We start from the raw sequence: 15,434 nt of genomic DNA, 5'->3' as shown, positions 1-15,434 counted from the left end.
CTCGTTTCCTTTGTGATCCGTCGATTAAAAATATGAAACAACCTGTGCTTCATAGAAGGGGAAAACAAAAGAGTCAAGACAATACAAAGAGAGACGGGATCCTGAGAACCCAGCTGGTCTTTTCCTAGTTGAACCGACATCACTAAGGACCATGAGAAAGGTCCTAAGGAGGGTGATGAGACGTGTGGGAGACAGGCACTATGCTGTGGTCAGGACTTGGTCAGGGTGTGGTCAGAACGCGGGCCAGGTTGAATTCAAAATATCCACCACGATACCGCCCTCTGAACCTCTCCATGGAGCCAACTCAGATTCGTATATGGAAGGTACTGCAATAACAACAAAGAACAAAAATCGGACTTTTAGAAACATGATTCGGAACAGTATTCACCGATTGAGTTATCACGGCATCATAGCGTACCAGTACCACATCATAACGTTTTTTGATTGATTGATTGATTGATTGAAAACTTTATTAGAAGATTTGCAGAAGTAGGTACATGAAAGTACATATTACATACAAGGTCAACTAACAGGATAAAAACCCAAGAAAGCCACTGGCTTATTTCAATTGGGGTCCTTGAACGTTGGGCAGTGGTAATTGTGTGAATATATTATGAGTCCAGGATTTCACCAACACTGGGGATGAATAAAGGCTCGCCAGAGATGCAGAGCAACCTGTTAGCATACAAATAAGGGGCTCAGGATGACAATGATGAGGGCAGAGCCACTAAAATTATGAACAGCAGTCTGGGCTGAATTACTGTAGTAACCAGGGTAACACACCCTACTATCCATCCCACAGCAGTAGGGATAGATGCTGAATAAGAACTGTATACAGCCGTGTTGCTATTTGATTTATATCGATATGTATCGATATTGATTTATATACAATTCAGTAATGCCAAAAAACGAAGTACAGTACTTTGACTAGGCACTTTAGAGTGTACGATATTCATGCAATCTCTATAATTAGCTGACATTTGGTTTCCACTATATGAATACCTTAAAAAGTCTGGAGCCCTGGTGATCATGTTCTCAAAGTCAGCGAAGGAGAGCTTGTTGTCCCCATCCAGATCAGCCTCCTCGATGGTCTTCTCACACACCAGGTTGACCTCCTCAGGGGTCAGCTCCTCCTTCGTCAGCCTGTTCAGCGTCTTCTCCAAATCCTCCTTACACAGGAAATTGTCCACATTGAAATCTGCAAGCAATGAGGACGAATAAGGATCACGAATCAAGTTAGTTAACTTTCAGTTCCATTAGCTCAGAGCTATAGCAGGGATTCATTGAGAATTGTTTTTTATTGCAAAAAATGTCAAAATGTTTAAGAAAAACTAAATGCGATATTGCTTACTTGCAATAGTCACTGCGTTTAAGGATCACTGACGTTTGTGAGCTTCTTCAGAGGTCTCTTGGTCTCTTTCAGTGATCATTAAACATGGTGGCTTTTGCAAGTACAACAGTGTTGCATGGAGATTTTCTTTACACTTTACAGATGTTTTTTATACTCTGTTTGCACCTGCATTGCAATTATTGCATTATTTTTCATTATTCCTTACCATATATTTTAAAAGCATATATGGCCTTTAGCTCTCTTGGGGCCGTTTCACTGAGGACAGAAAACATATCCACAAAGTCGTTGAAGCTGAGATTCCCCGCGCCGTCCTCTGAGAACGCCTCCACAATCCTGACTCGGAAGGGGTTTTCCTGCAGGACACGGACATGGGACAGGGGCAATTTAGACTTAACATTTCTTGAGTCACAGAATGATAGATTTACCATGGCTGGAACAGTACACTTGTTAATGATCTCAAACAAAAGAGAATCACTGAGGCTGGTGGAGGTAGACATCGGAGGACGGGCTCATTGTCATGCATGGAATGGAATGAGGAATGGTATAAAACAGACATGTTTGATACTGTAGCATTCCTCACTTCATGCATTACAATGAGCCTATCCTCTACCAGCCTCCCTGAATTCTACATATAGCCTACATACATTAACACCTACATATAGCCTGCATATTCTGTACATGCATAGTCTCAGCCAGTACAATATGCTGCAAGATGTGGTTACAGCTGGAAGTATGTGGGTGTGTTTAAATATGAATGTGTTCTGCTTGCATTGCAGTAGTAAACAGAGAAAGGCTGACTCTTGTCTCTATGCTGGTATGCTGGTGCCAATATTTCTCCCTGTGGTACACTCACCCATATAGCTGCTGGGGTTTTATATCCCCAGGAAATCAGCTGAGTCAACACAGCCCATAATGGCCAGAGTACAGAGAGGGGGTCAACAGTAATGAGTCCTCAGGTATAATTCTTCTATGTGACTGCTCTCTACAAATGGAGCCTACAGTACTGAAGCCTGTTCGTGAGCAAACCTCCAAACAGCTCACTCTGATACTCATAAGACTCATCTCAATGCCAATGCAAAAAAAGGAGATACACAGAGAGGACTCCAGACAAGAGGGTTGAATCGTGGAATCTATCCAGTGACTATGATTGCAGCATGCTTTCCCTTCCAATACAGCACAACAAGAAGGAGCAGCCATATATAGTCATCTACATAAATGGCCACATGGACCAGGGGAGGCTGGTGGAGGTAGAAATCAGAGGATGGGCCCATTGTAATGCACAGAATGGAATGAGGAATAGTATCAAAGACAATGACACCATTCCTCATTCCATTCCATGCATTAGAATGGGCCCGTCCTCTGATTTCTACCTCCACCAACCCCTCCTGGGCTGGACGTTACAGAATCCAGGCCAAAGTCAGGTAAACAGCCTGTGACACTTCAGTGTGCTGTAAATCACTCCAGCCTGCTCAAGGAAGCTAATTAACACAGATGCCCGGGCAGGAGAGGAGCGGATTTATGGTTATGAAGCCCATCACGACTTTGGAATACGGTGTGCTGTCAGAGCCTCATCAATCCTGCTCTGAGCGGTCTCCATCTTCCTCTATCCTCCTCACACAGCCTTTATAGGCCCTGGATCCATGTGACATTTTACAGGCAATAATCTTCCCCCCCACCACCATCCCCAAGGGCACATTATCACATTAGACCCTGTGCAAAAGCCACCACCCATAAAGGAGGGCACTGTCGTGACAGACGGCTTGGTGATCTTGTGAAATTTATTTGAATATAAACAGCTGCATGAGAATAGCTGTTTGTATGTTTCCATGTTGAGAATGGTCAACTTGACCTGATGTGTCCCTCTGGAGTTTGCACTGAGCCATTTCACTAATAATGAAAAAGTAGAAAATCAAGTCAGTATTGGCCTCAGCTTCAATGTAGCTTTCATAAAGCATGGCACAAATGCGTGCAGCTAGGATTCAGGATACAGACATAACTGCCTAATATGCTGTCTACCAGAGCCTGCTCTTGAGCCATATGATACAAATATTCTCTCTTCCTAAATTCCAACACTTCTCTAGAGAGGATATAATTGTATACCTCTCGATTACTAAACTATAATTGTGAAACCAAATGGGGTTTAGTAGTGTAATCCACTACCCCACAGGTGCATGTCATATAAACACAACAGTGATGTTAGCCATTAAAAACCAATTTCATCCTATAGGATAGTGTTCCATTTATTGTTATAATCGGTTTGGAGTATTAGCCACCTCCATGTCTGTAATGACGGTAACAGCACTGCCATAGTATTGTTGTTTATTTGTCACTAACAAGAGTGATCACTCAGGAATTTGATTGTAGCCTTAAAAACTACAAGTACAAGCCAAAAAAACACAAGTATCTTGAATGGCATCTGAGATTATGCATTTGCAAAATATGTAGGTGAGGGTAGAATATAGTAAATAGTTTGAGTCCTGTTTTTAGTTGCTGAAAGATGAATATGCATGCATTACATTTAACTCCGGCATGGCGACTATCAGCGCTAAAGGGATTTTACAGTCAGGCTCATTGGTGTAGTCCATTGGTACTAGATGTGGTGCCAGTTCATGGTATCTTCCATGTAACCTGGAAAGAGAGAAAACAACAGATTATTACATTTTGTATCAACACATCTACTATCATTCTTTTAATTCAATGCCTGTCAGAAAAGAAATACTTCACAAGATACTGAATGATATCAAACACAAGCCATCTGTCAATGTATGATAAGATTCCATCTATGGTGAGAATGTTAGGAGATAGCCGTGTTAAGACGAGCAAACAGGACCTCTTTATATTGGCCAGTCATAATACAGTGTAATATGAACTGCCGACCTCAGTTACCAGAGACTGCTACATTCACTTGGCCTCCTTATCTCTCTGTGCAGGAGTAACTAAAATGACCATAAACCCTGAGATATGGAGGAATCCCGAGCGGTGCATGGCCTACGCATGTTGGCAATAACGTAGAGATTTATGAGAGGTATACCGACAACATTCATGACAGAATGTTTACAGACAACACGGAGTCGCCAGGGTATAAACACGTTTTAGAATAGGCAGAATTCGGAGAGAAAAAGACGCCAACCCCTAACATTTATTGTGCTAATTATAATTGAGCAATCACTCTTCAACTTCACATCACACATCAGGCCATAGATTCATAGAGACAGAACCAACATGAGGGAAGAAACCCCGACACCAACTGAGATTCCAATTCATGTCGGTGCAAAAATGGTTCTGATTGATATCGTTGATGGATTAGATATTGCCAGAAAATCTACTGATCCGTGCTCTCTGATATTGTGCTGTGTGTCTATCTCCTCAGAGAGACCTGGAGCTATGCCAGGACAATGTACTGTAGGATGATGACTCACTCTGAGCATGGCAACTACCTGGCCCCACACTCTGTAGTCTGGCAATCCAGGAACACACCAGTACAGGGATGAGACACCAGATGCTACATTAGAATTAGAATCACTGCAAGGAAACTATTATGAGCACATGGATGTCTTTCTATCTCTCTTTCTATCTCTCTCTCTCTCTCTCTCTCTCTCTCTCTCTCTCTCTCTCTCTCTCTCTCTCTCTCTCTCCTCCAAGAAATGCATTAAGGAGTAACATGGCTATCCTTTATAAAGCATGGAGACCATTACACTCTAATGTATCTGGAGTTGTTAGCAGGCAGATGGCGTGTGAGCAGTAGTGTAAGTACTGTTCTCCTGCACACTGTCAGGGAGGTCAGAACTATCCTATAACCTTGTTACCCCATGACCCTGTAAAAACCATATAATGTGCTATTATTAAGCATTATTCGTCTACAAGGACATTGGTCTTTGAGGATGACCCCACTAAAGTACCATAGCACCAAATAAAACTGTCAAAATGAAGCAGTGTTATTGAGCTCCTGTCAAATACAGAAACAAATTATAGACTTACTGTTTTTTGACCCCTTCATTTCAAACTTGCTCTAATTTACGTGAAGGATGAGCTTGACAAAGGCTTTTCTCTTATTTTTCATCTTCCATAATGAAACAAAGACATTTTGTTTCTGACAGTTTTTATCGAGAGGTTGTTATAATAACAATTATTGTCAACGCTGCATAAGACTACATAAAAGCACCTATGAAAGAGAATATAAACCTATGTTGGGCATTATTACTTTTTTATGTCATGCATATACTGTAATGGCTTGTTGAATACTTCAACAAGCTATTGACTATTATATATATATACTATATGACTATTCTATGTCATAAGTATTCCCATAAGTAAAGGGGTACAATTGGTCAACTCAATTAGTGAAATGTATTTGATATATTGTAATACATTAATACAATTTCTAATTATATCGCCATTATTTAGAACTGGTATCAAATTGTAAAAGAAATGGACAAACTATGTACTTATATCAGTTACCTCATAATCATTGCTCCTCTAACCTTGCATAACAGTTTCACAAAGTATGCTTGTGCAGCTCGGGACATAAGCTTGGATTGTTTTATGAAGGTCATAAAATGTAAGACTCCATTAGTGATTGTCCATTTTGTTTCCAGTGCACTGCTGGCCTTGTTATCAAAGCCAATCTCAATGTCATTGTGGAGGAACGATTCATCCACATGGCTCTATAAGTGTTACCTATTTGTTACATAACACTGTACAGGGAGAATACTAAATGATTGCTAAGCATCACAAAGTAGAAAAAGAGCGCATCATTACTTTTTCTGATGGCCACATGTAAATCATTGAGCAGGATCATATTATGATTCAAGTCACCTCTTCCCCGGGAAATAACCATTGAATTAACGGAGAGGTAAAAATGGCTCACGGTAGCTAAAGTCATCATGTCCTCCTCTATAGGCTTCAGCTATTGAATAGAAACAATGTAAACACAGCACTGCATGCAGGGGCTTAGCTTTCTCACAGGGCATAGACAATGAAGCAAACAAAACATTTCAATTCAACCATGTGCACTGGACAACGTGAATTTGGTCCTATTTCAACAAATGCAGTTAATGCACTTGAAGCTAAAGCAAAGGGTAAAAAAGATAGAGACGTGTCATAAACCCCATATATACAGTACACTTCTTTCCTGTATCTTCAAAACCATCTAGTATCTCCCAGAGCAGAGCTGGGTGTAAAACGCGAGCACAGCAGGGCTGATAGATGACGCTCACCTAGAGTGCCCTGGTGCATGACAGTGCTCCACAAATACATGTGGGTCCATTTGACAAATCCTGAAGCCAGTGGGTGACGCAGCGCTCTGAGGACAGGAGATAAAAGCCTGTAATGGGTCATTGCTGACGAATAAGCTGAGGCTTCAGTGGCCATTAGAAACCAATATATTAGACATCTCATTAACCCCATGTTTATGCTACAAATGCTGCAGTCTCTACTGGCAGGGGCAGGAGCTGGGGTTGTGGCCAGCTCTGAGAATACCATGGCCATATCATGCTACAGCCACATTCCCATTAGAAACCAAAGCAGACCTCTGCAAGTCCTTGACCGCTTGTTGATATAGTGCTTCTATACAAAGATAAACCCTCAATTTGCCGGTTACTGCACAACACCAAGCTTAAAACTCAAGATCACTATTGTGTAACACAGGTGCCAACAAGGGGGCAGCAATGCCAATCTGTCATGGATGCCTTAGGTTTCATATGCCTTTGAACAACTCCCCAAAGGTGTAGCCGAGTTGAAAGTGATAAATGGAGGTTGAAACTTGAAAAAGCAGGGCAATAAGACGCTTTGGTAGATGAATGAGAAAGATCCAGAGCGACAAAGCTAACTCTGACACCCTGACAAAACAAGACTAGTGCATTTCCCTCCTCTGACACTGAAAGATTACATTTGGAGGAGGTTCATCAACAGATCTGCAGAAATTGAGATTTTCAACAAAAATTACAAAAATGTGCTACTGTGGAATATACGAGACGACACAACCGGTAACAGGGTGACATTCCTCACACTCATAGTCAAGTCATAGTGCCAGAGAGGGTGCTATGTAAAATGACCTAACGATGAAACTGGAAACTTCCTGCCAACGACTCAGATGAGAGGACGCACAGCACAGGTCAGCAAATCAGAGCCCAGAGCTGGTGGCGATACCCGATAATTAGGTCATTTGACTGTAACACAATCCTCCGCTCTGTTCTCCTGTATCTACTTTTAATTTCTTAAAGTAGTCATTCAATCTTCAAACAACAGCGATTAACAGCAGATCCTGAAACCTGAGAGTGATCTGTCAATCTCATTAGAAAAGAAGCCAAGCAATTTGTTTTATTTATACGTCTCCAGTACATCTATGGAGATGGATGACAGCCAGGTAGAGAGAAACCATGAGCTCCTCATAGCTGAGGTTACCTCTCTGCGCCATGTTACTGTAGCGTGAATTCATCTACATTGATGGTATGAAGTTAGAATTTCATGTGCCTAAAGACCATCTAGTATACCTATGGGTTTCAATTAATTAGTCAGGGTGTGGGGAGCATGCCGCGTCCAGCCTGCAGAGGGGGCTGTGGGACTGTTGGTGGAGTGTGGATGGGGTCCTGATTGATATCGGCTGATGCCAATTAGGACCTCATCAGTTGGCTTTAACCTGTGTGTTTGTTTGAAGTGAAACCGGGTGTGAGAGTTGGTGACCAGGGGGCCATTCCACTAAAGGTGGCTTAGTATATCGGCGATTGAAAGAAATCAGGCGATCAGGCAACTCGGGATTGGAATTCAAGCCTCAGGTGATTCCTCGAACGAGGATCAGCCTTGTGTCATCAGTGTTCACAGAAGACAGGCTTACAAATCTTCGATATGGGCGCGTGCACGCAGACATAAAGAGCCCAGAAGAGTCGATCTGTCGAAATGAAGATACTCCACTCTGCAGGGGTACTACATTTGCGCAGCATTCCCGAATTATTGATCTTTATGAAGACGGAAAAATAAGATGTAAAATAGTGCAATACTGCCGCAATTAACAAGGCGAGGGAAATGGTTTGGCAAGAAATTGCTGACCGATTAAATGCGTAGGTCATACTAGCCCCAGTTATTGTTATAAGTTCATATTTTAATAAATGAATATTACTACTGTGGTGATATCAGCAGCAGGCTACAAACCGTCATATCGCCACAATGGCCTAGTGGTATCGACCGCTGCCACAGGATTTATTCATAATTTTTAGACGTGGTTCGAATCCCTCTTCGGACACACTTTTTACTGCATTTCGTTGTCTGAATCTAATCTAAAATCTCATCTAAAAAAGTATGTAGGCTATACAATTATGGTGCAGGCTAATTTACAAGAACTGACACGATTACAATGGTGTTTGAAGCCTTTGCATGAAATCTTCGGTTAAATGTAAAAAATAAATTTAAAAAATCACTTAGTCAAGTCTCGAACTCGCAACCTTTGGAACTCCAGCTGGCTGCCTTAACCACTGCGCCAACCAGACCGCTGTGATAACAGCAATGCAAGTTGATAGACATACCTATTCATTTTATTTAATTTTTTACACTTTTTAATTTATGTATCCATCGATCTATCTATCTATCACACTTTCAAAATATCTAGTACTCTATCACACAATCAAACTATCTATCGATCGATCACACTTTCAAATTATCAAATTATCTATCTATCACACAGTCAAACTATCTAATCTATCTATCTCGTGTGAAGTGGGAACTAATATTTCCTAAAAGACACATGAGGAACTGTCGTTCGGGGTTTAGTTTCCGCCTGTGAGCCTTTTTTGACGCACGTATTACTATAGCCAGTGTTTTAGCCTGGTCGCGACCAGGCTAATTATATCTGACTCAGAAGGAGCTCAACCAAGCAGCGAATTATTTGAGCCACATTGATGGAACCGAACGCAAGCTAACATTATCGAGGCTTAGAACTTTATCGAGGCTTAGAACTTTATCGAGCTTCGTGGAATAGCCCCCAGGGGCAGTAGGAGCAGCAGCAGAGCCAGCGCGGCGAAAGGGTGGGCTGTGGAGTGAGCGACTGCCGAGTGTTATTATTATTATTATTATTATTTATACGGACCCTTCTTGCCAGCACACCCAGAGTGGTGCGGCTGAGGACTGTTTTCGTTGAGGTGCTGAATAAACGGGCTGTGCCCAAAACCCTCACCAAGCGTTGTGCCGACTCCCTCTGTGCCTGGATCCATTACACAGGGTTACACATCTTCAGGGAGGTTTGGAATGTGATCCCTCACCAGGAGACAATGAGAGCAACCATGAGGTCAGAAGGTCAGAGTGGGATATGATGTGTTCTAGAATAACCTGGGTGAGATGTCCTGCCCAGAACAAGATACAATAGAATTCCAGATCTTCAACATTTCAAGCCTTGTTAGCAACATTAAATATTATAGAGCAATCCCACCGAAAAGCAATAACACATACTCATTATGACCAGAAATGGGAAATAAATACCAGTCTCTTCTGCTGTTCCATAGGATAGCTATAACTAATGGCTGCCTTGTTTAAGTCAAGCCCATAAAATATGTCTGAATCAATATCACTGACAGAGCCTATTTGTATTTACTGGACTGATAGGGGAAAGAAGAGGGGAGGGCCTCAAGGTCGATAATGGGCGGTAGAAGAGAACAGTAGTAAGGAAGACTTCAGCTTAAACTGCTGTCAACTGTATAGGTACATCTTGTATTATTCTAAATCTTACATTTTCTTCATAAGGGTAAACAATTTAAGAATATTAATGAAGTAGGCCTAGTTCAGGATTCATGTGTAATTCATCATATAATCATGGCTGATTATATAGAAGTCATTTTAACCTCAGTCTAAGATGCATAGCCTTTGTAATATTTGACAGTTCAGCACATTGAAGTAATTCAGGCTGTCATTGAAAAAAGATTGAGCACAATAAACACATAAAACACAATAAACACATCTTTATTGTTTTGACCTCCTGACTGAAATGCTGATGACGTGTGTAAACGCTTGCCACATTTTATGACCAATAATTCCATTAGAGACAACATTAGATCAAATGGAACCTCATGCATGAGCTGATTAAATGAAACAGAAGCTCATAAAAAGTGTGATTACGCTCTATTAGTATTGTAAAAAAGATATATTGGAAAAGGCATATTTCCACTAGCTACAGTAATTATGTCAACTTGAATCTAAATGTTTTCATGGACATTGGTTTCTCATTTGTTGAAGTTGTTCCCCCCCCCCCCTCCCCGTTCGCTGACTCTGTGTTCCATGTTAATTGTTGTTTTTGTGTTTTCCGTATCCCCTATATTGTCAGCGTCTTTGAGCCTCGGAAAAGCGCTATATAAATTCAATGAATTATTATTATTATTAATTATTTTCTCAGTAGTGGTGAATTTCATTATCATATTTGATCTGCTTCCATTTCTAATTCAATCACAACTGTCCCTGTGTCTCACTGTGCTGTAACAGATAGCATTCTATCTCAATCTCTTGTGTACGACACAACCACATACCGTGCAGCTGTTCAGTTTGTCCTGGCTGTTATATCAAGTATTGCTAACCACAGTAAAAATGGCCCTAATGAAATATCAATACAGTTCATGAAGAATGTTATGAAATATTATGTGGATATGTTACTTTTAGTTACCGAAAATAAGTTTAATTCATAATACTACAAAACTGAAAAAGTCCTACATTAAAAGATCCCCATATGCAGTAAAACCCTTTTGGAGGGCATCTAGAGTACATAGCACAACTGATGCTGTCAGTAAAACTGACTTACTGCATCTAGTTTTATCTCTGGATTTCATTGTTCTTTCTGAACATTCCTGAATAGGAGGTGCAATACAATACAGTGTGTCCTTCCGAATAAGATCCGAAAAACAGGAATGTGTGCTGTGCTGTATAAAGACTGTGGAGGTATGTTTGTGCTTCCTCAATGACACAGTCCCTTGTAACAGAGGCAATGTCATGTTGGCAGTTCAGCCAATTACACGCTTTGCTGCCTGCTGTCGGTCCTCTCTACGGGGAGATTTTGATAGAGCCACATGAAAAATCTGCCTCTTGCAGAAAGCGTGTGGCTATAAATTGCTTCTGCCTAGGATGAAATCTCTTTGTTTGCCTAAGCTCACATTTCCAGGGCCTGGAAACCAAAAGTGTGATGGTCCTTCTGTTTGCTCTGCCCACCTTCAAACAAGAAGTTGGTTGCTGATGGACCAACGACATGATCGAAAGGACAATTTACCAGGTTGATTATCAATACTCTGATGGCTATGTGGTAAACTGAGAGAGGCAGTCATCATCTGAACACTTGGTATTCCTTTAGTGCATTTACTCATGGAGTAAGTAAGAAGATATTGAAAATGAAAATATGACATGATGAAAAGTATTAATGATATATGGCTTGGTGGTAACTGGTACTGGAAATGCTCACAGCACCCTCTAAAAACACAATCATGAAGACAATGTCTGTCTGAATAAGCAGTGAGGAACACCATTGGAATAGAACTGCATAGGGAAGTGAATTGAGGCATACTGTAGGAGAGAGAAATAATGATTATATGTGGACATGTGGGCGATGTGGGACTATGTGGAGTAGGAGAGAGAGGTGAGCAGAGAGCTGGTGAGACACAAAGTGATTCATAAACAATCTGCCATGCTGTGCTTCATTAGTTTGCTGTACACCATCAAAACATCAGTAATTAAGGGACCTAAACCTATGCCAAATCATTGACCTATTTCCTTGATACACTATGTGTGATAGGATTGATGTGCAAAATTCAGTCAAAAGACAGGCGCCACTTACCGAAGAATTTCTTTGCGCGTGAAGAACGTGCAGTCCTGTGAGAAAAAGAAAACAGAATGTGTCAAATAAATGTGTATAATATTGGTCAATACAAAAAGAAGCTGGCAAGGGAAAATGGGTGATCATATCACTTTACTTCATACTCACATTGAGGTGCACTATTGTCAATTTACTACAATTGCATATACTCTCACGTTTCTGGCTGTTAAAGCATACATACCTGTATATTTGACCAGTTGCAACCCAGTGTGGTTATTGAGAGGGATGTTGTTTACTCTTGAAAGAATGTCAGCTATTAAGTTATTATCCAGTACATGCTATACCCCCCTCACAGTGACCTCAATCCAAGACTCCTGTTTCCCTGAAGCGATGGTGCTGTGTATGAGTGTTGTCATCGGTCACTCACCAGACGAAATGTTGAGGCCAGGGAACATAATCAGTCATTGTCTGTGGCTGTCTGCACCATTGCCTACTTGTTCAGCACACACTCTCCCACAGGGTACATGTGAGTCCAGTATGAGCCATGCAGTATGAGTACACCCCCCCCCCCCACACACACACACACACAACACACAACACACACACACAGTGAGGGGAACAGCCAAGCCAGCCTCTGGTGACAGCTTTATTAGCCTGAGATTTAGTTCCCCTGTTTACCCTCTTCACTGTCGCATGCCAGCTTATGTAAAACCGACATAGGGATCTCTGGTGAGGCCCATGAAACAGCTTTAGTATTTATGGGTATTATCTTAAGAGTATTGTTAATTTCTCCTTAATTTGAAATATTAGGCCATTATTATTCTGTGTGATAGCCAAGCTACTAAGCTAAGAGTTATTTGTAGATAGAGAGCACTGAATTCAGTTACGATATTTCCTTCGATCATTTTGTTAAAAAATGATTAAGAGAGAGATGTTGATTCTAGGCTATCTGATTAACAACACAGTCCTAGGTCTACTGTGAACTGGAAACTGCATCAACCAGCCAAACAGTCAAGCTTCATTGGTCCAGAATCTGATGCCTTTTGATTACTGTGTATTCAACAAAGTTCTTGTTGTTGTAAACATTGTTGGCTCAACTAACTGTTGAGTTGAACAAAAGAGATGACTGTACTGGAACCACATCTATACACTACATGGTCGGATACTTCTTTATTAGATGATCACTGCACAGTACAACATTCCACATTGCACCCTACACTAAGACAAGTTATTTATGATGTCAATCCTTGTCTATTTGCAGTCTTATAGCATATACTTTGATCAACATTTGCAGAATTCAACCAGCAATTATTCAGACACATTTGACACCATACATTACATGGTGTTAAATGTGTCTGAATAATTGCTGGTTGAATTCTTAAAATGGTGATCAAAATATATGATCACTGCACTGATCATTATCACTGCAAGATATATGCCTTCTTTTTCTCAATTACACTACTGAAACTTGCTGCTTCTAATGATTATAAGATTGGGCATCACATTCACCTGGGGAGCAGGTTAGCTGAACATAAGAAAAGACTGGTGAGACCTGCAGATGTAACTAGAGAAGCTCTTGAGTGCTGAATTATCTCCTGAGGATAACGTTTCAAGGCATGCTATCAGACTGGCTTGACATCAATTATTAACTTACACCTAATGGTAAACCTGTGACAAATAATATGGATTTTCTATGCAGCACAACATTCTTCTTAAATGTTCACACAAAGAGGACATGATCCTTGAGTTTATTATGTCAAAAGGCAAACACAGAGCTGGCCCCTGTCCATGGGTATAAATGCATAACTTGATATTCTCATGGCCATAGTATGGTCAGTGATTAAGACTTAGCCTACTACTACTAAGTTACCACAACAAAGATTTCTGGTTAAGAAATAAAAATTGCTAGTGGTACAGTAATATTCACCTCACGCAGACTTCATATTCCACAATTCAGAAGGGGAACTATCACCCTCCAGCAGAAAAAAACATTTTTGTAAAGTGTTTGTATATATTCCCTTTTGAAAGAAAGTAGAAAAAGCTTAACACCCATTAAAGAATAACTTGAGATGGTTTCAGTAAATCAGACCAGTCTGTAATTATTCCTGTAAAATGGTATCCTTGTTCTGTTCCCTGCAAACACTTCAGGGGTACAGAGTTATCTAATCGATGCGGTGGTGGGCCCAATATAGATCTAAAACTCACCAAACAATGACTCATAATGCTCCAGCTCTGGATCAGAATACTGGTGGGTGACCTGATGTTTTCTCATGCATGGTAAAACAGCTAATGTAAAACATAGCTTTTCAAGGAAATTATTAATGATATTGTATAGCCTAATGTTGAGACTGAACTAGTTTCCTACCCTTTTATTATTAATACTATTCGAAATGTGTATTCTAAAAAGAACTACAACAACTAAGATACATTAACCCTTGCATCTCTGTGTAGAGAATTTCCTAAATTGTGTTATTTTAGATATTTATTTATTATTTAACAATAATTGCTAAGGATTATTACTTCAGTTTGCTCGTTCACACAAACAATCGGAACAACACTTTTGGATACCAAAGATGCAATCATACAACTAAGAAAATAAATCATAAATGTGCGGCTCTTACCTGGTAAGCATCTAGCTGTTCATCAGTAAATATCGTTTGCTTATTACCCATCTTAGTCGAGTAATTTTCCTTTTGTACAGATTCATCACATTGGAAGTTCGATGCGTTTTCTCAATTGTCGGCATTTAGGGCATGTATACGACGTGGTCAGGCAAGAAAATTACGACTCCGCATAGAATTTCAGTGTCGACTGATTTGCAAGCCCTCAAACAGTTGGTTCGTTCAAGTGTGATGTTCTCCATAAATATCTCAACTGAAATCGCAAAAGAAAAGGAGAAAAGTATGCTTAATTGTTTTTAAGGGGTCCAAGGCAAGGGTTGAGCAGTTGAGCTGCTGTCGCTTGAGGTCGTGTTTCAGCACCGGGCTGCTGTCCACTGCTGGCATACCTGCTGCAGCAGCCTGCTGCCACCAGGCGGCGTCACGCTGACTCTAGGAATTCAGGAATGACATGATTTTTTTTTCCTAACTTATTTTCTTTGAAGCTGTATCCGACTATACTACAGTAATTGCAGAGGACAACGAAATGACAAACAAGTCGTGAGATTAGAATTATAAGGTTCTATCTCTCAGAGATATTGAGCGTCAAAGTGTTTACATTCCATTATGTTTTGTGAGATGGAACCTTTGTATTTTATGAATTACTAACTCAAAAGTGTCAACATTTTAAACAATAACACCACACAGGCAT

The 15,434-nt window shown here is 40.6% G+C and overlaps 1 protein-coding gene across 2 annotated transcripts; it reads right to left on the bottom strand.

Annotated features, from left to right (window-relative positions):
• Window positions 1–304: 304 nt before the first annotated feature.
• Window positions 305–14,797, bottom strand: cib2 (calcium and integrin binding family member 2; the record flags this gene model as incomplete). Of its 2 annotated transcripts, XM_080538895.1 has the most annotated exons (6): window positions 305–326; window positions 1,003–1,198; window positions 1,557–1,704; window positions 3,868–3,979; window positions 12,147–12,181; window positions 14,747–14,797. In XM_080538895.1, the coding sequence occupies 6 exons, from the start codon at window positions 14,795–14,797 to the stop codon at window positions 305–307; spliced, it is 564 nt and encodes a 187-aa protein (XP_080395021.1). The 2 variants fall into 2 exon arrangements, with proteins under 2 accessions (XP_080395021.1, XP_080395022.1); XM_080538896.1 differs by lacking the exons at window positions 3,868–3,979; window positions 12,147–12,181.
• Window positions 14,798–15,434: the final 637 nt, after the last annotated feature.

Source organism: Nansenia antarctica, assembly GCF_963989245.1.
Source record: "Nansenia antarctica genome assembly, chromosome: 9".
Classification (NCBI taxonomy): Eukaryota; Metazoa; Chordata; class Actinopteri; order Argentiniformes; family Microstomatidae; genus Nansenia; species Nansenia antarctica.
Note: the sequence above shows the minus strand (reverse complement) of the source record. Positions and strands in the feature narration are given on the sequence as shown.